Genomic DNA, 22,124 nt, shown 5'->3' with positions numbered 1-22,124 from the left:
TTATACTATGGAATAGCTAGCTTATCTGCGGGAAAGGAAGGGAGAATTTGTCTACCAGCTCCCTCTTGTGCTGCATCTCTTTGGTCAAAGATCACTCCTCAGGGAGAGTTGCCAGATTTAGCAACAAAAAAGTCCCGTGCAATTGTAATAGAATTAAATAAAAAATTATCCATTGTTTGTCTGCATTTCAAATTTAACTGCGTGTCTTGTATTTTGCCTGGCAACCCTACTCTCAGGACATTAACGCCCATGCATTCCCTGGCAGCTGTCAGGGAAGCCAGAGCTTCCACAGATCCTGCGCACAGGCACCAAGGTTGGTTTCTCCTCAGTACAGCAGTGTGGCGATGGTGGCAGCCAGGAAGCAAGGCAGGAGGTAGAGACAGTGATGGGGAGGGGTGTGGGCAGGAGGATGCAGGCACAGCTGCATGCATGTGGGGTGATAAATAACATAATTTTCTCTAAAGATGAGTCAGCATTCATTATCTCATTAGTATCTTCAGGACCATACTGCATTAGACACTGGGAATACAGCAGTGAATAAGATAGTTTCTGCTTACAGAATACAGCTCAACTATTATGTTGAGTCCTGGTTTAAAGATACTTAACACTAGTGAAATGAAATAATATTTTTTAAAATTTTTTAATGTTTTTATTTATTTTTGAGACAGAGAGAGACACAGCATGAGCAGGGGAGGGGCAGAGAGAGAGGGAGACACAGAATCCGAAGCAGGCTCCAGGCTCCGAGCTGTCAGCACAGAGCCTGATGTGGGGCTCGAACTCACGGACTGCAAGATCATGGCCTGAGCCGAAGTTGGACGGACACTCAACCTACTGAGCCACCCAGGCGCCCCTGAAATAATTTTTTTTTAAGTTTAAGTAACCTCTACATTCCACGTGGGTCTTGAACCCACAACCCCGAGATCAAGAGTCACACGCTTTTCTGACTGATCACCAAGGTGCCCTGAAATAATTTTTAAAATACCACCTCATTAGATAGATATCTTCCTAAATGACTACTTTGGCAAAAACAAACAAACAAAACCTCCAAAAGCCAAAAACCATTTCATGTATTGCTTTCCAGATGCTTCTAGAAAGAAACAGACGGCCTTCATCAAATACGGGAAGTATTATTCAGTAAGAAAGAAAAATTCATTTGTATGTAACACTTCAAAAAAGAGGTTAAAACACATTAAATAATACTTTTTATTTAGATGCTCATAAGGCAGATCTATGAGAATGATATAAAAAATGGCATGTAATTTGATAGTGATATTTTGGCTATTACAGAGTTTTAGCAAATAGCTATTACACAGTTATAAAGAAAACAGTATTTTCCAAGCAGATACAAAATATCAAATGAAAGATCAAAGGCAAGAAATTGAGTATCATTAATTAACAATGGAAAATCAATTCCAATTTGAATTGCACATTATCCTTGAAAAACTTTTAAAGATAAGAATTATTGCAGTCTAGTTCATTCAGTGTTAAATAGAATCATGACAAAGAACAGAACACCAGAATGGATTAGTCTGACTTCATATAAAGAAACCCAAATGCACAGTGAGTTAAATACAGGTAGAGGGAGTCAAATAGTGAAGTAGAAGTTGTCAAGATCTTTTTAGTTTCTAATAGGCTTTCCTTAGGGTGTGGCCTTGGTCCTCTTAGACTTTTGCCAGGTCTCCTATTGTATCCACAATTACGGCAGCAAGATGGAGGAATAAGATAAAGAACACGTGCTGCTTTTCTTTGAAGAGACTTCCAGGAAGTCAACCACAGTGCCCCTACATCTCACTGACCAGCTCTCAGTCTCATTGTTACACCCAACTGCCAGGGCAGTTGAGTAATGTGATGGACAGCAGCTTTTAAAGAAGTAGGGTAACCAGACATTGGGAGACAACTTCCAGGCCCTGTGTAGGCTGAATGTCTGCAAAGCTATGAAAGACCTTCAAGGAAAATCTTAAGAGAATTAAGATTGAAGTTGACAATTTGAAGTCATAAAAAAGCACCTGTCTTAGTGATTTAATTTAGCCTGTCCAGCCATGGGGAGAGTCCTATATGTATAGTCTGCTGTAATTGTGCATGACTGCATGATAGAAAGCCAGTGATTTGGAAAGTTAAAAAAATCTCGGTATGTTTGTGTGTTAGGCTGAACTAACCAAAATACTGTTTTTGGTATCATATGGACAGAATCTGTGATTATTAGCACTTTATAATTTTCTTGCATTAAAAAAATTAAAGAATCCATTCATTCCTATAAAATCCACTGTTCAAAGGTAAGAACAGACTGTGTTTCCACTAAAATCAGGACATGTTCATTTAGAGCAATTACATATACTGAATATCCACCAGAATATTTTTTTACTCACTTATAAACAATTAAGGGTAGAACATCTCATTTTCATGATGACACATCACAAATAGAAATGTTAACACCGGATCAAAGCATGAGCACATGTAGCAATGCTTTAGGCAAAAATTCACAAAATAATTTCAACACCACATTTTAGGCTATTTGAATACTTATTTCAAAACAGAGATTCTCTAGGCTGACACAGGTTCAGTGTTTATAATATTCCTAAAGAAATACTTATGAGTTACATTTATGGTACTTTATTTAAAATATCACATAAGAAACCTTTACATTTCACAAATAAACCTCTATTTGGGGGAAAAACTCTTTGTACAGAATTTATTATGAAATAGTTTAATGGCAAAAGGCAATTAAAAAGAATTAAAATTTTATCATATTATGTAAGAGATAAACAATACAAAAATCAGATATGATATTCTTGAAGCCCTTTTACACAAGTAATTTTCATAATTTGAAAGTATGAATATATCTTAAATTGCTATTATCAAATTAATGTTGAAAGTAAAATTCCTTAATCAAGTCAAGATTATGCTAATTTACAAGAAATTAATCAGATTAAAACGGAGTTCACTAGCCAATACTGTATGTAGCAGAAAATAATTATCTCATAAATACCTATAAATATAATTTCTTCATACCTTAAAATATTTTAAAATTTAAATAAAAATCTCTATATGTAGATAATCTGGGCTAAATTTCCATATGTGCTTTGAAAAATATATGTTAGCATGAATATATTCTTATTTAAACATGATTTTAAATATTCTTCATAGAGGAGACATATGAAATCTGCACACAAAAGCTAAGTAGCATGATTCAGCTCGTGATTACTTCCCTGTTAAGAAAAAACTTACTTAGTTTTTTTGCATAGGATTAAGACTGGGTATATTTTCTACATTCTTATAATTTTCTCAGGGGCACTTCTCAAAATACAAACCCCTACTACTTTCAAGTTCCTACCACTTTCTCACATCTAGCAAGAGCAGAATTCAGTTCTACTTCTGAGGCCAGAGTAATGATTAAAAAAAAAAAGTGATTATGAGAAATAATGATTAAGAAAAAAAAATCAGGTAGAAAATGGTAAAATAAAGCAATTAAGAGTCAATTAAATAAATAAATTAAAAGTCAATATTTTTGCAGTATTAGAAAGGTTTTTAAACATTTAGAATTAGAATTAGAATGCATATATTACATTTATTCTAAAACTTCAAAATTATTTCATCTTTGTAGTACTGAAAAAGAAGAATTTATCATTTGAAACAAAAGTTATATACTATATACATTTTCATAAAGTTTGTTTTTTCACATTTTCAAAGGCCCCATTTATCTGTAATAGTGTTATATTATTGGCTACTTAATATACACATGCAACAATATAATTCAATAGTCATATAGCTTTTAAAAATGTCTCATTGTATTTTCACATTAAATGGTGAAAGCACTGGTCTTGACAGAGGGTAACTTGAGGAACAAATTGAAAATATGCTATTAATTTCACTAGTGTGCTACAACAGTGTATGGGTGTTTCCCTTTAAAAGTTATCACCCAAGGTAGTTCCTACTAAAAACTAGCAAGGAAGTGATTATCAAGAGGGAAAAAATAGAATTAAAATTTTAAAAAGGGGGAGCTCAATTAAGAAGTACAAGATACTAAAATTCACCAAGAAGAGAACACCAGAGAATCATGAGTGATTTACCAAATTGACAGGGTGCAGTAGGAGGGAAAGAGCCAATGATGGGAAAGGTAGCCTCCACTAAATAGAACTCCTTTTATTTTGGCAGTTGCATTCAGTAGTACTTCAGTGGGTATAAGTTTAGAAATGTTATAATTTCAGGATATATAATTACATAATGCATATAATTGTATCTTATCTGCAGTTTTCTATTTTAATAAGGAAGGAACAAATGAAAAAAATGTAGGGCATTCTAATCAAAGTTTGAACTAAATGCAATTTTAATGTGGAGTGTCAGCACTGAAAATTTTTATGAATAATTTGTATGATTATATGTCTCTAGAGTAGATTTATAATTAACCACTTTTCTTAATATCCTTCATGCTTCCAAACTGCTCCCTCATGAATGGTTGAACAGGCAGGAGGACTTCTCAGGGAGAGAAAAAAGGGATGACCAACTCTTCAGGGACTTTTAAGATTCTGCAGGTCCTTAGCCATTCGTTAAAACTGCTATGGTCCTACCCTGCTGGAGTCCCTCACTGCATAGGGTCATATGGACTGCCATAGGTCTCCAGGGTCAGGTCCCAAGCAAGAGCCTCTTGCAAGGTGAGGAACTGTAGATTATCCCACAATCAATAATAAATTTATGACTGTAATATTTTCATATATTTTTGATACCCACAACACACTGTGAAGAATGTCAGTGCCTTTACTGACAAAAGAGGAAGCATCTAGATTGGCATCATGATGGTAATGAATGCATAAGGATGGAGCAGGGGCCATTAGCCTAGTGGTTAAAACCGTAGCCTCGGAAATATGACTGCCTACATAGTAAATGCTGGCTCTGGCTCTTACTAACTGTGTGACCTTGGGCAAATTGCTTTTCTGTCCTTCTGTTTTCTCCTATGTAAAATGAGGATATAACAACCTCTGTCATGGAGTTGTAAATATTAGATGGGACAGTACGCGTAAAGTGCTTAGAACAGTGCCTGGCATATTATAATCCCTCAATGAACATCAGTAAAATCATATACCAGAGAGAGTGGGGACTGGCTAATGTACAACAACATAGATCAGCTGACAAACAACCCCTTGTGTATAAACTTAATACCCTCCCTGTCACTAGAAACAACTGTAAGATTCCCTGGATTGGTACTATAGTAAAAAAATCAGTTTTGGAAGCCAAATATCACGGTCTTCTCCCAAATCAACATATTAATATGCAAATGAAACTGCTCTGTAAAAAGGAATGAAATCTTTCATAAGGTACATATTATCAGTATGTATTTCATGTCTCCTTTGCATTTCAAATACGTCAGATTCAATTTGTTTTTTTAATTTGTGTTTGTTCACAAAGCACACTGGTTCATACAATTAATTACATTCTTCAAACCCTATCTTATGAGAAAAATATAGGAATGTTACCATTCACCCTTACCTAGATGCTAATGTCACATGTCCTTTCTTAAAGTTAATGTATGATTATGTGTTTCTATTTCTTAAGCTGGATGACAAAACCTTAAGTAAGCTTCAGGGAAAAAAATGCATCCATTCAATTATATTAACACTTAAAATTCTGCTGGTTTGTAAAGTTTTTTTAACATTAGGTTACATCTATATTATTCGCCATAAATATTTTTGCCTGATTATGGAATACAGTTTATTAAAATAACAAGAGTGTTATGGTTGTGTAAAACAAAACATATAAGTTGACCACAAAAATTCATATTGCCAAAATTGATCTCTGTGAAAATTAATTTCAAGAAAGTTCTGCCACTAATTTGATTGAGATCTTACTGTAAGGATTTCAGCCCACGTCAATTTGACAATGCACTTGCAAATGAACATAAAGGAAGTCATAAAAATAATGGCATGAGCAGAATTCTATATGGCATCAATGAGCACCATTTATCATCACATTACTGTAACCCTCTCTGGTGAGAGATGAGGAACTGCTCCTCCAATACCTTCTTCCAGAAATTGGCTCTTTTCCCAACCTTTTTTAATTCTCTTTAGCTTTCGGCTTATGCATGGAAGGAGTAAAATGATCTTACCCAGAATTACAACTGAGGGCAAAACAAGAGCAAGAACAAAGTTTGGTGGTGTATAAAACCTGTAGTACTCTTCTTCAAAAGCCCGTTTCCATCCATAAATTAAAACATGGAAAGTACTTATGAGCAGAGCAACATATCCAAGCGTAGACTTGGGTAGAGGAGGAAGAAAAAGAAACAAAGTATAAGAAGTTATTCAAACTCATAAATTAACCTATCCAGCTACACCCATGTTTATAGTGTGCTAAAACTATTTCATCTTAAATTATTGAGCTACGCTTTGTTCTCTCCTGAATTAAAGAATTTTAATATCTTCATATATTTCATATATATTTATTTATATATTTGCACATCTTATACAAATAAGACCATACTGCATATAGCTTGATACTGTGATTATTTTATATCAAGAACTTTCTTCTCATGTCATTAAATATGAAAAATTTGACCCTAATGTTATGTAATATTCCACTGAATGGATGTGTTACAATTTACTTGACCATTCCTTTTTTGTTTACTCATTTACTCTGTTTCCAACAGATCATTTACTCTGTTTCCAACTTTCCTCAACTATAAGCCCTTCTCTATATCTTGGTTTATTTTCTTATAACTTGTTTCTAATAGTGGGATTACTGGTGAAAACATCTGGGTTTTCCTTAAGGATACTGATGAAAACTGCCAAACTTCTTTATGAAGGTTATCCACATTTCCACCAGTTGTGTGTATTAAAAAAATAGTATGTATGTATGTGTGTGTGTGAATGCTGAAGGGCATTCTCATTCATATACACTCCCCCCCACACCCTGCCTCACATAAATATACTAGTTGAAGGTAAACATGTAAATATTGAACATGAAAAATATTATAGTATTAGTATATAATATGAATAGCATTTCAAACATGTGGCTTTATTGACCACATTAAATGAAATTTATATTAAGAGTACTTCTGTTAGTTTATAGGCAAAAATCTAAAAGGTCAGCATTCTGGGTTCCCTAAATTATTACGTTTGATTGCTTACTTTGACAAAATGGTCTGTGTAACATTACATCAGTATAACGATGTAATGTCTAACTTCACTGGGAAAGGATCAACTAGCAGAAAATTGTCCTGTTTGGCAGTTACTCATCTCTATTTAATGATAATTTGCATCCGTCTAACACCCTTTATCAGAGGGCCTTCTATCTCTTTTCAGATGCGATTAAGCTAACAATGGGAAAAGTTTTCACATTTTCTTGCCTTCAAAAAGGAAAAGTTAATTTAGACAGGGATATGCCCTTAACTTAAATGAGTTCTTTAGATGAATTGAGCAAATAGGCAAAAACAAAACAAAACAAAATTTAGTGTACTACCCAATGACAGTCATCCACATATTGTGCTATAAACCATTTGGATACAACCATTCCTGACTTTGTGATAATATAGGTAGGGTCTAAGTTTGAATTACATGTTTTAAAAATAGACAAATTTATTAAATAACCATTACTGGAGAAGGTGAATTGTTTATTAAAGAACACAGTGCTACTTTGAAAACCCTTTATATGTACTCATATACACATATATACAACTCATATATTAAATACATATACTAACAAGATCCATAAGGCTGGTTGCTTGTCATAACCCAGCAGCCCAGTTACCTAATTTGCCACTGCTTGTGTTTGTGTGTATACACACACCTTTCTTTTACAATATTCAGACTGACCTTCTCCCCAACTTGAATTCAAATTAATGAGATTTTTCTAGAAAGATCAAGGTGGCTCAAAATGTAAAATAATTATTCACTCATTGGTCTAATAACAAACTGACTTTTGGCACTAAACTTGATCTAAGCTTACCCGTCCCCACTTTCATTTTTTTTCTTTTTAAAATAACCTTAACCCGTAACATAGTAAGCAGTGCTATCAGAGTCTTCTAGTAGAATCCTGTACTGGTCTTTTACTTACTAAACCCAAATGGTCCTAAGCTGGCTTCCAGCAGTTTTTGTTCCTTGAGCTAGATGTATAAATGCAGCCCCAAAGGCACTCTTTTATAAGAAGCATATTTAAAATTAAACTGTATTTAACACTTAAATTCTATGCCGCCCAATCCCTCAACCCACATACCTGAATAAAACTGAATTCCCTCCAGTTTAAAGCATTGCTCACTGAAGGGATAGAGGTGACTGCCAGGAGGGAGAGTAAGCCAAGGCTCATTATGCCAAAGGAGATATACATTTCAATCCTCCAAACTTCTTCCTCGTTCCAAGAGTTCTCGATATTTGCATGAACCTAATGAGAGCAAATGTGAATTTCTTTTATTTGGCAGAACATTAACTGATTCAGCACCGTTCACTCTTGGCATGAGAATACATCATATATGGATATATTCAAGTTGCATTATTTCAATTTAAGAGACTATGATGGAGAACCTATTAGTGGATGTTATTGTTCCAGGTGTGGGGAAAAGAGAAGAGGGAGTTAAATAAAAGGAGGACTAAGACTCTCTCTTTCCTTGCATATGTGTAAGGGGGCGAGTAAATCTACCATCTGCATTATAAATCACCACCATTCCTGGCCTGAAGTCCCAAGACCATGAATGCCAAGTGGTTGGTTCCAAGGTGACATAAAAAACGTACTGGCAGTTACAATTAGTTTTGAGGGACTTCTCCAAGTTGGTTTAAACTCGGTTAAATATTTTGGATACATTCTGGTCTTAGATCAACTTAGAACCCAGGAAGAGAATTTCTAAATTATGTCTGTATCTTCCTCTCTCACATGAAGAATATTTATATGTTAATTTATCTCTTTTTTTTTAACTTCTTTTCTTCAGGAAGCTGAGATTTCCATATGGATAAAATCATACCGAACGCAAATATTTATTCTCTTGAATTGCCTCATCAATATACTTTTCCAACTATTCAGTTGCCTCACTCAGATATAGTACTTTTCCAAATGTCTTTCCCTTACATTGATAATACATATATAATCAAGTCTGACTTGATTAACTCTGAATGTGTGGTATTCTGCACAGGGATTACTTTTAGAATTGTCTATTTACTTAAAAAAAAGGTTTATTTACATGTAAACAATATGATTAGAGTATACATCAAGGGTTGGACTCCTTGGGTTAAAGCTTTGTTTTAAATAAAATCTGTTCATGGATAACAGACTCTAACTTAAAACAGTTTAACTTTGTCCAGTTCCAGTTAACCAAACAAACTTGAAATAAAAAAAGAAAAGCTAGTTCTGAGCATGAGGTCCCTGGAACAATCATACCAACATCCCGAAGAAAGCCACAGAGCTCCTCTTTGGAAAAAGGCTCTTGTTTGATACCTTTTTTGACATCTATACAACAATACAGAACAAGGACATACCTCAGCAGGACATACCTACAGCTTACAACCTGGATCTACCTGGCCTCCTGGTTCGTTCATTCATCCCACAAATACACTTTGGGAGTGCCTTACTACGTGCCAGGCACAGTTCTAGGCATTAGGCATCTATCAGTGAACAAAATGGACAAAGGTCCCTCCTCTCATGAAATAATGTTCTGATTAAGAGGAGGCAGATAACAGTAAATATAATCAACAAGGAAAACATAAAGTGTATTAGGAGGTGATAAATGCTATTGAAAAGAGTGAAGGTAGAGCAGAGGAGGAGGGACTGGAGGGAGGAGGAGGGACTGGAGGGAGGAGGAAGAATCTAGGGGTTGAATCAGAAGCGCATAGCAGAATTTAAAAGGGTGTCCAGGCTCAGCCTCCCTGAGGAGGTGAGATCTGAGCAAACAACTTAACAACCAGTGAGGGAGCTGGTGCAGCAGATAGCAAAGCCTTAGCATTCAGTTAGCGGAAGGGGTATTTTTACAGAGACAATGGCTTCAAGAACATCAATTTACCAAATTTTTTTCAAATAATTTTAGGTTGAAATTGTTGAAACAGGCCTAAGTATCTAGTGCTACAAAGCTGGATCATGATGCCTTGGTTCCTTATAAAACGCAAAAGCTCACATTTGTTTTGGTGCAGTGTCCTTGGCTGTCACAGGTAAATGCTACAGCAGATAACTTCAGTGAAACCCTTTACGTTACATTTGCTCAGTGGGAATTATTGAGGAAAATCATACTCGGCTCCATCATCAAGCTCCTTCCATGAAGCTTTCCCTGAGATTTTCTTGAAGAGCTAAGTGCTATAAAGGTTCACCTGAGGAACTAAACCTTCACCAAAGTATCTTTTCAGCTTTTTTGATATCAAAAACCTTATAAATGTATGTCTCCTGATCTTGGCTTCCTATTCTGTTTTGTATTTTCACTAGTTGTAATTTTGTCGCATATGTTTACTGAGAGATGCCTCATTGTTTCATGGAACATGGCCAATCATAAAACATTAACTCAATGTTTAATGCTGAAAACAATCACTGCAATCATAACATCAAAAAAAAAAAAATGAAAGAATTGAATCCTTTATTTCTGTTCTTACTCTTCAAAGAAAGGTATAGTAGCAGTTTTTATCCTAAATGATTTTGGATCAGCCACGTAATTCTTAAACAGAAACACTGTGTGAAGAATAATTCTTTCCCCTCCCTAAATATACCAAAATTTCTATTACAAGATGTGTAAAAGCTCACACGACTTTAAATCTTACATTTTACAGATGATACTGATAAGGTATTTTACTAGTATCCAGTAAATAACGAGCACATTCCATACCTGCTGATAAGCCATGTTGAGAAACAAGTATCTCTCTGACCTTCTCATTGGTAAGCAGAGGCTGTAGGCAACATGGACCGAAGCGAAGAAAAAACTTAGTAATCCAAGCTGTTTTCTACACTGTAACCAGGTCTCCAACCAAGGTGGAAATTTCCTATATTTGGTGCCGTAATAAAGCTGATACGCAGCTGCCAGGAGACCTGCTAGGTATACCAGGGACAGCAAAGTAATGGCAACTATGGGCAAGGTTTTATTCACAATCTCAATAGGAATCTTGTAAAAGTCACTCTGCTGGTTTCTAGCATATGGGTGTATCACATCTCTGACAAAGGAATAAAGAAAGAAAAACGTGGCTAGACTTATGGCTACCACCACTGGCCCTCTCCAGAGAGTAAATAGTCGCAGGGGTAAATTTTCAATCTCCCTGGCTGATGATAATGATCCCAAGTCAACAGGAATGAAATTCAGCTGACGGGCAAGTTCAATAACCTGTTGTCGAGCTTGAATATTGTTGCTGCATATATAGACCTGTGGCAAAAACAAAAGACTCATCATTACTATTGTTTGTAAAAATGGTGACAGTGACGATCGCATGCTCCACTTCACCCATGGAACGTCATTTGTGACGACCTTGAGGGATGCAAAAAGTTAAGGAGGTAAAGCATTTATTAACATATTTGTCTATTTATTAATAGGTTAAAACTGTCATAGAAACAACAAAGTCCTTGCTACCTGTGGTGACCTGAAAATAAAATGCAGAACAATCCTGCTAGAGCCTGGGATCGGGAAGTCCTCACGGGAAGAAAGCCAGGAGGAAAGAAAGGTTTCTAGACCACGTGTTTCGGCAGCAGTGGCACGGTAAGGTTGAGGTGGAGTTTGGGCTGCTGGCCCTCTCCTGCCCACTCCAGCTCTCACTCTCACAGGCATCAGGGTGGGGTTGGCTTCCTGGACTTTCGAGGACAATATTCAGTTCTAGGACTGTAGTGATTCTGTCTAGTAGAGGGATTACAAGTACTGTCCTTTATAGATATTCAGCAAGAGAGAAGATGGGCATGAATTCTGGGTGGTTGAATTTGCAATTAAAATCTCTAACTTATGTCACAATGACATACTATTTATAAAATTTATCTTTGGTTTAGAAACTGATTGACCAAGTATCTGAAGAACCATGAATCTCAAGTTATTATTATTATTATATTACTTCACTGGTCAGAATATGAAATTCTTTCATCTATAAATAGTGATACTATACCTATGTGGGGGAAAAATGGTATTATAAGGTTTAGTTAATTTAAATAGTAAAGCAACTGCCATTTTCTAACACTAAGATGTTACCTCTGTATAATATAATGACGTGATGAGTGGGGGGTGAGGGTGGACTTTCAAACTACACAAACCTCTTAGATAAATTACTGTAACTGAGAATTTAACAAGTATTTGTGAATTGTCACCAATTCACTGCTGAAGTGAGCCAGTATAACTTACGGGGAGGTCATCTTACTCAGGGCTAGAAAAATATTGCTATAAAATCTCTGGGTAATGTTTGGGGAAAACAAATTCCTAAATATATCCCTGAAGATGTTTATATAAGGTCTCTGGAACAGACCACACTAAAATATTTGCATGCTAAAATTTGCATTATGCTAATAATGTAGAGCTCTTCCAATTATTAATTTTACTTAACATTAACCAGAGGAGTAACAGACTCTATACTATTATACAAATGTTCACAAATTTCTAAAATGGAGTGGGGAAGAATACATATTCCAAAGAAATAAGGAAAAGCATTCTAAGGTAATTTATTACAGTTTTGACAATGGTGACCTTTTTTTTTTACTTCTTGTTAAAAAACCCTAAAGTAATAAAATTTAATTATAGACATAACCTATAAACTATAACATTTATTTAAATTTAAATAAATTTAAAATTTATTTAATTTATAAACCTAAACGTATAAATCCAACTTTTGTAATAAAGGCAGAGGGCCAAGAAATACAAACAAAACTATTTATGTAACTCACTTTAAATTTAATTATTTGTTCCACAGTTGTTGTTGATGAATTAAAATTATCAAGGGGTGCCTGGGTGGTTCAGTTGGTTAAACATCCGACTCTTGATTTCAGCTCAGGTCATGATCTCACAGTTCATGAATTCAAGCCCCACACTGGGCTCTGTGCTGACAGAGCCTCTCTGCTCCTCCTCTCTCTCTGCTCCTCCCCTGCTTGCTCTCTCTGTCTCTCTCTCAAAAAAAATGAATAAATAACAATTATCACAATTATGGGCAAAGGATTAAATTTAGGTTTAAATTTAAACAAATTTAAGTTTGGTATGTATCCATTCCTAAACTTTGATAGATATACAAAAGAAAAAAGGATTTAGAAATGACCTTTGGAAAGCTGGAAAGTATATAATCTTTTCCAACTCTTCCAAATCAAAGACCTGAAAGTGAATGGTTATCATGACTGGATATGCATGCAGTGGTATAATACTTGAATTTATTTTTTAAGGCATTTAATCTAAGGCATAAACTGTCTTTATCGACAAAAATAATAAAAGTCTTTTACCACCGTGATTAACTATGATGCATGACTACACCTTTAAAAGATTTTTAAGGTGCACTATTTTACACGTTTACTTCTAAAAGTTCTCATTCCATATAGGCATTGATGGAGCTCCCATCTGCTTTATTCTCAAGTTGAACTAGATAGAACCCATATACTAAAAAAGAACCTAAGAAATCCAGTCTGCCTCTCCACACAGATTAAAATTTACACTTTAAATAAAATGGGCTGCACTATTTTAAATTCTATGAAGAATCTATGTAAAGTAAAAAGGTACTACTAGAGAATTCTTCTTGAGGATCCTACTAAATAGTGTTTCATATGAGATGGAATCCTGTTATCAAACAGCTGCCAGGAAGGAGAAGGGAGGAAGAAAGTTTGGGAGATAGAGGAAGAAAAAAGATATGTTTGTTATTGTTTCTGTTTTTGTGGAAGCCAGGAGAGACTCAAGGCAATGTGTCCCATTATTCATCAGCCAACTTTGCCTTTCCCTGAATTAGCTGGTGACAGGAAAAGTCAAGTGACAGGAAAATCCAAGTAATTTTCTTAGCTTTCCACATTATTTTATAGGGGTAGAAATGTACCCTTACAAGGTCAGGACACGATTTTTCAGATGCTCCTATACAGTTTTCAAAATGATAATCCTTGGAGAGTCAGAATTTGCTTTTTAGAAGTATGACATTTTTTTCACCACTTAAATTAGGGATTAGGAGGTACAAACTTCTAGTTATAGAATAAGTAAGTCATGGAGATGAAAGTAGAGATAGGGAACATAGTCGATAGTATTGTACTAATGTGTGGTGACAGATGGTGACTGCACTTCTCGTGGTGAGCACTGAGTAATGTACTGAATTGTCAGATCACCATGTTGTACACCTGAAACTAACAGAACACTGCATGTCAACTATACTTCAATAATTAAAACAAAGAAACGAAAATTTAAAAACAAATTTAAAAAAACACAAAAAACACATACCTGCCGGCTGGCATCCTTAGGTCCTAACTGAAGTGCCCAAGCTGAGACAACATTAAAGCCTTTGACAATCAGGGAATCTGGGAATAATGAAGCCAAATATTCAGCGTTGGATTCTGGATATTGGTTTATCCTCATGTTATTGCTCACATCAATCAGGATTTTACCCACAAGCAGATGTCTCAGGTCCCACAGGGAGGTGTAATGTTCTCTATGTATAGCAATAAATATTATATTTGTTTTTGTCAGAGCATCTTCATGATGAGTGACATCTACCACATGAGGAAAAAATTCGGAAGCAAATTTAGGATTTCTACTTCCTATAACCACATGATAGCCACATCTAATAAGTCGAATCGTCAGCGATTTGGCAAAATCCCCACTTCCAATGACACCCACGGTGACCTTCCTTGCATCTTTGATACCATTGATGCCATTAGGCAAAAAAGTTTCGCTAAGGTTCTTAGGGCTTCCCATCATAGAGATCGATTCCATGATACAGGCTCTTTCAAGATCACCAGAGATATCCTAGGGGAGAGAAAATAAAATCTTCATCAATTACTTATGACCAAACATTCAAACACTTCTAGACATTAAAATACTACCTCTCATTTCTAGAGGTGAAATATTTTGGCAAGGTGTATAAAACCTAGAACCCAGCAAGACACAATTTGTAAGCTAAAAAAGGATGTCAGAGTAGAAAAATGAACTGTCACAAAGTTGATATGCTAAAGTGTGGCTTCTAAATTTTTAATGGACACATGAATCACCCAAGAATCTTATTAAAATGCAGATTCTGACTCAGTAGGTCTGGAGTGAGGCCCAAGATTCTCCATTTCTAACAAGGTGATGCTGATGCTGCTGGTCTGCTGACCCCTCATTGAGCAGCAAGACACCATGGCACAAAAGGAACCAGACTGAAGTTTTCACCTAGAAACATGGTTCTAACAAGTCTGATTCCCCAGTTGGCAACAGGTCAGAGGGAACCAATCAGAAATGCCACTAGAGGTAGAGGGGACCGTGCTGGCATGTGACAGCTCACATGACAACAGAAGACAAAAAAGCCACAAAAAACAAAAAAAAATATTTAAACTAAAACTGGCTAGAATCATTTAGGATGGAGTCAATCAATGATCCTATACACCTCCACAGCTAATGAGTGACTTTATTCTTAAATGAGAGATAAATCAGCTAATAAAAAATGAACCCCTGCATTTAAATAAGAGTTAAAGAAAAACAGGCTTTAAAATATAACAAAGGATTCCACTGACTTCTGTCATTCACCCTATATCCTATACTTTACTGAGAAAGACAGCTTCCCAATGAAAACGGGGTTAGTAATGTGTTTATGGTCTTAAATTACACAATACTTATGAAATCTTTTTCTTCTCCTTTTATTTGTTGGCTTCACAGAATAGGATGCAGTTTATTTTCCCTGAAAAAATTTATCAAATTCTTTTTTACTTAAGTAACATCTGAAATGTTGATATGTGTAATAACTTGCTCAAGAAGACACATCAGATGGCCATGAATCAGTGTCACTGCTGGATCTGAACAAAAAACACTCTTCCACTCCATCCCCATTGCGCAATGTCTTTTATGCTTACAGCAGATGGATTTAATGGATTTTACAGGAACAGGTAGAATGCTTCAAAAAACATGTTTTTGGGGTTTTAATTAAATGACATTTGAAATGTAGAAGAAAGCCAGAAAAACTCAACTTCTTACCCTAGAAATGGATCACAATGACTCAAAAAACCTGTAAGTTAATCTTCAGAAAAACAATAATAATATTGCCTAATACTCACATAACACATTCTATCTGCCAACTGTGCTTTTTTTATTCACTGACTGAACCCTGCAACCACTCTGTGAGACAGGTGCTAATGTTGCCATGCCCACTGTGAACAGGAGGCACCACACATGCAGTAGATGACTAATTTGTCCAAGGTGAAAGGTGAGAAAGTCAGGAGCCATGATTAGAACCCATGCAGTCCAGCTAAGGCATGTTGTCACTTTGGTGCATGTCAAGAATTTAAGAGAGGGCTTTTTCTTTGAGTGGGGGGTGACATGGAATAGTTAGTTATGGTTGTGCTCAACCACAGAGTAGTATATTCTCCTTCTCTGGCCATGGTTTGCTCCTCAGCATTAGCTAGTGATCTTAATGTCTAACTCAGATCCTGGGAAGGGAGAAAACTCCCTATTTTTGAATCTATTACACGTTTCCTTTCACACTTTTCAAGACAGAAGGGGGTGGTAATTATCTGCTTCCCATGCACTCAGAAGGCCAGGCAGAGGTCAGAGGCACCAGAGTAATACAAAACATCAACATCCTCTTGGAGAAATCATGGGCTATCTTGGGAATCAAGAGCAGTTAAAAAAAACAGATATAATTAAATCAATGGTCATTTCATTCAACAATGCAAGGTGAACTGGCCAACTTGACCCTAATCGTATATGTTACCTAAGGGGGAAAGAGTTATCAGACTCACACACAGGAACCCAAGTGTCCTGTTTCCCAGTCCTGAGTTCTCCTGAGTAGAGATTGTGGCATCTCCTAAATACGAAAACTGCCCCACTGGCGTGACCTGAGGTTTGCTGACTCTGCTTGGTGCTATGGGAGTAGTAGGGGATCCCAGCACTTGAGTAAATGAAGATGCAGAATTCCAATCTCAGAGCTGCTTCTTCCCACAAGGGAGAATGGCCTGCTAAAGCAGTGGTTCTCAGCTCTTGCTGCACACTGACATGACCTGAGGAGCTTTCAAACCCAGCGATACCCAGTCACCTCCACCACTCCACCCATTTTTGTTTAACTGGTCTGCAGTCCAGCTTGGGCATCAGGATTTGTTTGTTTCTATGTTTCTGGAGATCATCAAGTGTTTTAATTAAATGCAGCCACGCTTGAAAACAACCCTACTAAAAGATTCAGGATTGAAGCTAATACTTAAATTTGGTATTTAGAAAGAACAAATGTGGCTTTTTGATCCTCAATTATGCTCGTTTTTACACTGTTGCTCGTAATAATGAAAAGTAACACTAGCAGAGTAACGGTTGCCCTCTGGAGCAGAGGAAGCTGAGGAAATGCACGCTGTCCTTTCCCCTCTCCTTCTTGGGCAGGAGCAGAATCAGAAGGTCCACTCACTATTTTGCAATTTCCCTTTTTCCACTTTCTGGAAAGGGCAGTACTGCTCTTGAAACTGTGTCATCCCACTGCCCAGCATACTTTGTTCCTGTTGTTTCATCACATTCAACATTTGGAATGGTCAGTGATGGTATCTTTTCTTTCTGTCTGCAAAGGGACTCCTCAACTCTCCAGGCATCAGGGGTTCTGCTGATTGGAGCAGATGGGAGTTACTGACTTGCTCTGGAATGATGTCTATCAAACTTTAATGTGAATATGATCACCTGAGATCTTGTTAAAATGCACTAGGTCTGGTGTGAGGCTCAAGATTCTGTGTTTCTCCCAAGCTCCTGGGTGATGGCCCTGGTCCTTGTAGTTCATGGGCTATAATTTGATTAGCAAGGTCCTGGAGTCTCTCTACCTTCTCAGATCAAAGAATTGAGAAGACTATGTCATTTATGGAAAGTTTTGTTTATGTGGTGTTGAGGAGAAAAGACAGGCTGAGGCCTCCGAAATCACCTTGTTTCCTGAGTCTCAGTTTCCTTTGTTAAATGGAAAACAAAGAGGTTGTACTTGACTCCTGCAGTCCAATACTAAAATCCTTTTGTCTCCAAGTCTTAAGGCTATATAATAATAGTAATATCACTACTTTATATTTCACACTGTGACACTTCAACTTTATGAGCTCGATTTAAGTGTGATGTAAGTAGCACATGGGTGGGTTCCTTGAAATTTCAAGGTCACAGTTTTTCTTGAATGGCCATTCAACTTGCTGTTTGCATTTAATACTTGAAGTGTATTTACCATCAAGGTAAAAAAATTGGATTATACTCAGCTATGTGGCCTCCCTCCTAAGATTTTGTTTAGAAGAGTTTCCTTGACATTCCTCTGGCTGAATGGCAGCTGTTATGCTACATAAATAGAACCTAATTTGTTTCACATATAAACATCTAGGGCATTCATTATTGATGACAGTAACTCTGAAAAGGCTGACCTCAGATATCTTGATAACATTCACAACCTGATGATTTAGATATGCTACCAAGAAAATGTAATCCCCCAGGACCATGATGTGGGGTAGGTGTATTTTTGACTTTGCAAGGCCACATCTGAACCTTTCTTCTCTCCTGCAAACACCTGGCTCCACTGAGGCTCGTGGCACCTCATAAAACTTTCTTATAAGCACTGCTTTTATCTACTGACTTCTAGCTTATTCTTTATCACTTAGTGCCTTTGGCCCCCAATACATACACAGTCTTCCTCTCTACACCAACAGTGGTCATCCTTCTCCAGTATGTCATCATTCAAACGGATAAACCATTCAACCTCATGGCCTCTTGTTTCTGTCACTTATTCATCAAAAATAATGAATCTCTGCCTCCACCCCACTCAGTCACTCATTTTCTGAGCCTTCCAATAATCCTAGTCAAATATTCAAAGTGATAATTCTAGACAGCAGAAGAAATCTGATGCATTGACCCACTGTTTTCTCACTCCGACCTCCTCCTGGTTTCTCTTTACCCATCCTAAATTCCAAAGGATATAATTATTGTCACTTGCTTAAAAAGATTAACTCTTGTTAAGGACTAAATGTTTGTATCCCTCCCCGCCCAAATTCTTATGTTGAAATGCTAACAATGGGAAGGTATCAGATGGTCTGGATTTTATAAGGTGATTAGGTCATGAGGGTAGAACCCTCTTGAATGGAATTAATGCCCTTATAAAATAGACCTCAGAGAACTCTTTCTCTCCTTCTGCCATATGAGGACAACAAGATGATAGTCCATGAACCAGGAAGTGGTACCTGAATCTGTTCTGTAAATAAGAATGCAATAAATATTCTTGGGGCACCTGGGTGGCTCAGTCAGTTAAGCATCTGGCTCTTGATCTCAGCTCAGGTCTTGGTCTCAGGGTCATAGGTTCAAGCCCTGTGTTGGGCTCCATGCTGGGCGTGGAGACCACTTAAAAAAAAAAAAAAAAGAATGCCATAAATAATCTTTGTTGAATGTATCAAAAAAAAAAAAAAAATGTGAGGTCCAGGGGCACCTGGGTGGCTCAGTCGGTTAAGTGTCTGACTTCAGCTCAGGTCATGATCTTGCAGTCTGTGAGTTCGAGCCCTGTGCCAGGATCTGTGCTGACAGCTCAAAGCCTGGAGCCTGCTTCAGATTCTGCGTCTCCCTCTCTCTCTGCCCCTCCCCCACTCACAGTCTGTCTCTGTCTCTCAAAAATGAATAAACGTTGAAAAAAAAAAAAGTGAGGACCTAAAGAGATGTAAAAAGTCTATAGGTAAGATCCCTCTCTTTGCTGATCAAGACATGTTAGCCCAAAGTGAGTAAGTGATATGCCAGTGTCATGGTCACTGGCTGAGCGCAGAAAAAACATCCTGATGTTGATTGTCCTGATTGTGTCCTTTATTGAAACCTCAGTCCTAGTCTTTCAAACTGGTGTACCCTCTTTCTCACCTTCCTTACTTATTATCCTTTCTTTAAAAAATGTAGTTGCCTTCGTCTGTGCTTTTTCAGTATTAAAATATAATTATGCTTATTCATTACAAGTATTATTTTCCATGTCTCCAGTAAAATAAAAAGTGACTTGAATACAGTTTTTCATTCCCTTTTTGCACAATTAGCTCAATTTATCATTGTTTATAAAAGTGTCTCAACCTCTTACCCCCTCCGAAAGACTGACTAGCTAAGAGAAAGAAATTGCAAACCATTTCTAAATACCCTGCAAAATATCTAGGATGGGTATTTTTCTTCTGTAAATAGCTTTTAATCTATGAAACAACAGAGGGGGAAATGCTGAGTAAAAAAACAAAACAAAACAAAAAACACTTCCTGAAAGAAAAAATAAATACAGCAGATCAGCACAACAAAGAAAAAATAAAGGTGGTAAGAGTGTGTGGGGGTGGAGTTGCGTGAGATGGGGTGGAGGAGGTGGTTTGGAATTTTCAGGGTTCCCAGTAGTGGAGCTGCTACCAGGACTCAATCTAATCAGTCTTGAGGGTGGGGGAAGAGGCAGGAGTTCAAATTCAAATTCTGCTTCTCCCAATTTCACCCGCAGTGATGAGTGATAATAACCATGGCTCGGAATAAGTTTTTCCATCTAAAAAATGAACTGCCTGAGGAGTAAAAACTGACACCAATCCTTCTCCAAGGGGTGGGGAAGATAATAAATGGAAATCTCTGGACAAAATTCTCTTTATCTCTCTGCTCTATTTTAAGAGCAAGATTTTTAGGGCATAATTTTCAACAAGTTTTGGCTGAGGCTGAACACAAGGCTGAAAGACGATTTAGGACACTCAAAGAAGCAGCCAATTACCTCCTAACACATAATGGCCTAAACACCCCACGGGTGCATAATTGGCTAATAAACAGAATGACTACTAGAAATACTTTTTCGCAAAGCAGCGCCGCGTGATACTCAGTGAGATGCGCTACATGAACCCAAAGTGATAGGTAGACGATCAGGAAGGCTAAGGTAACCTGCCCGTCCTTTCCCTTTGGGGCACATCCTACCTGGGACGATGTCTCTCCTGGCCTTTCTCCTGGGCCCAACCTCAGGACTTTCTGGGAGCTCGTGGAAGACCAAGAGGAGTAGAGGGCGGAATAGGTGGAACAGACACCCTTCTCTACCCTTCCCACTCCTGACCTCGAGATGCCAAGAGATCAGGACTGACGCCCGCAGAGGGCGCGGAATCCGGGGAGGACGGACGCAGCGCGTGGCGCCGACTGCATCTTGACCCTCAACTCCGCCGCCACCACCTGGTCTCGCGCTCCTACCCGACCCGCTCACCTCTGCGCCTCCCGCGCCGGGCAGGGACGAGCCTGGCAGCTCTGCGGACAAGGCGCCGACACCCCAGGGGCTCGTCCGCGCTCTAGGGCCTAGGGACCGCGCCTCCGACCGGCGGCTGCAGGGTGGCTGCCGCGGCAGTCGCGCTCCGGCGGCTTCCCCCGCCTCCCCGAGCTGGATCGCGTATTGCCGGAGAGGAGGAGGACTAGGGAGGCGCGCAGAGGCCGGCCTCGCAGTGACGCGCCGCTAGGGGCTGCGCGCGGGGAGGGCGCTGAGCGGGCCGGGAACGCTAACTGGAGGGCCCAGCGGGCGGAGGTGTGGAGCTGTGCGGCGTCTGGAGGAGTCGGGGAGCTCGGCGGGGTCAGGAGAGGGCGCGGAGAGAGCTGGGGAGGATTGAGAGAGAGCGCCGACCCAGGCAAGCAGTGCCGCGGGGAGCCCGGCTGCCTCGCTCCAGCTTTGAGTATCCCCTGGACTGGGAGCTGCTGAGAATCCGCCTCTCGCCTGCGGCCCCCACTCTGCCCTCAGTCTCCGCAAGGCTCCCCCTCGATTTCTTTAGAAGCAGCTCTAGAAAAATCAAGCCCACTTTTCTACTCCACTGCTTTTGTGCTGCGTAGTCTCCTTTCCACTCTAGACTTTGCTTTTTATTACGCCGTGCACCACCCCCTCCCCGTTCCCTCTTCCATACTCTCAGTTCCTGACAAGTCTCCACGAAACTGCGCTTTATTTCCTCTGCGTGTTCCTTCCCTCACCTTTACCCACCCAAACCGTCTTTTGTCTGGATTGTGTCCTTGTAATAAAATGTTTAGAAATGCCCTTTCATGAACCATATTTAAAAACTCCCTCAGATAGAAGGATCCTCACAGCCTGCGGAATGCAGATTAGTCTGTTGACTTTGACCTT

At 38.2% G+C, this 22,124-nt stretch overlaps 2 protein-coding genes across 16 annotated transcripts in view; one reads left to right on the top strand and one right to left on the bottom strand.

Annotated features, from left to right (window-relative positions):
* The window catches only part of FAM237B (family with sequence similarity 237 member B), a 167,725-nt gene that overhangs the window by 103,057 nt on the left and 42,544 nt on the right, over window positions 1–22,124 (top strand). For 10 of the 11 annotated variants that reach the window (XR_008420543.1, XR_008420540.1, XR_002078321.2 and 7 more), the window contains one exon: window positions 11,473–11,635. The gene's annotated coding sequence lies outside the window, so the exon portion shown is untranslated. Of the gene's footprint in view, window positions 1–11,472; window positions 11,636–20,495; window positions 20,957–22,124 lie in introns of those variants that run through there. The other variant, XR_008420545.1, reaches the window with a different exon arrangement.
* On the bottom strand, window positions 1,186–21,342 carry STEAP2 (STEAP2 metalloreductase). 5 transcript variants are annotated; one of them, XM_053898038.1, is made up of 6 exons: window positions 21,228–21,342; window positions 17,454–19,393; window positions 14,315–14,839; window positions 10,778–11,305; window positions 8,200–8,364; window positions 1,186–6,245 (listed from the first exon to the last, which is right to left on the bottom strand). In XM_053898038.1, the coding sequence occupies exons 3-6, from the start codon at window positions 14,804–14,806 to the stop codon at window positions 5,958–5,960; spliced, it is 1,473 nt and encodes a 490-aa protein (XP_053754013.1). In that variant the 5' UTR covers window positions 14,807–14,839; window positions 17,454–19,393; window positions 21,228–21,342; the 3' UTR covers window positions 1,186–5,957. The 5 variants fall into 5 exon arrangements, with proteins under 5 accessions (XP_053754013.1, XP_019298803.1, XP_019298802.1 ...); XM_019443258.2 differs by having other exon boundaries at window positions 17,454–17,642; window positions 21,228–21,337; XM_019443257.2 differs by having other exon boundaries at window positions 17,454–17,639; window positions 21,228–21,336.

This window comes from Panthera pardus, unplaced genomic scaffold, assembly GCF_024362965.1.
Source record: "Panthera pardus isolate Hobbes unplaced genomic scaffold, ASM2436296v1 HiC_scaffold_8, whole genome shotgun sequence".
Lineage (NCBI taxonomy): Eukaryota > Metazoa > Chordata > Mammalia > Carnivora > Felidae > Panthera > Panthera pardus.
The sequence above is the reverse complement of the archived record's forward strand: the minus strand, read 5'-3'. Positions and strand labels throughout refer to the sequence as shown.

What these genes read in the sequence shown, in the direction of transcription:
- STEAP2 (XM_053898038.1), bottom strand. Translation starts at nt 14,806, where the DNA reads ATGGAATCGATCTCTATGATGGGAAGCCCTAAGAACCTTAGCGAAACT. An exon ending in CTAAGGATGCCAGCCGGCAG is followed by an intron (nt 11,306 to 14,314) that starts GTATGTGTTTTT and finishes TTTTTGCCACAG; the next exon opens with GTCTATATATGCAGCAACAA. An exon ending in GGGAATTCAGTTTTATTCAG is followed by an intron (nt 6,246 to 8,199) that starts GTATGTGGGTTG and finishes CCTCTACCCAAG; the next exon opens with TCTACGCTTGGATATGTTGC.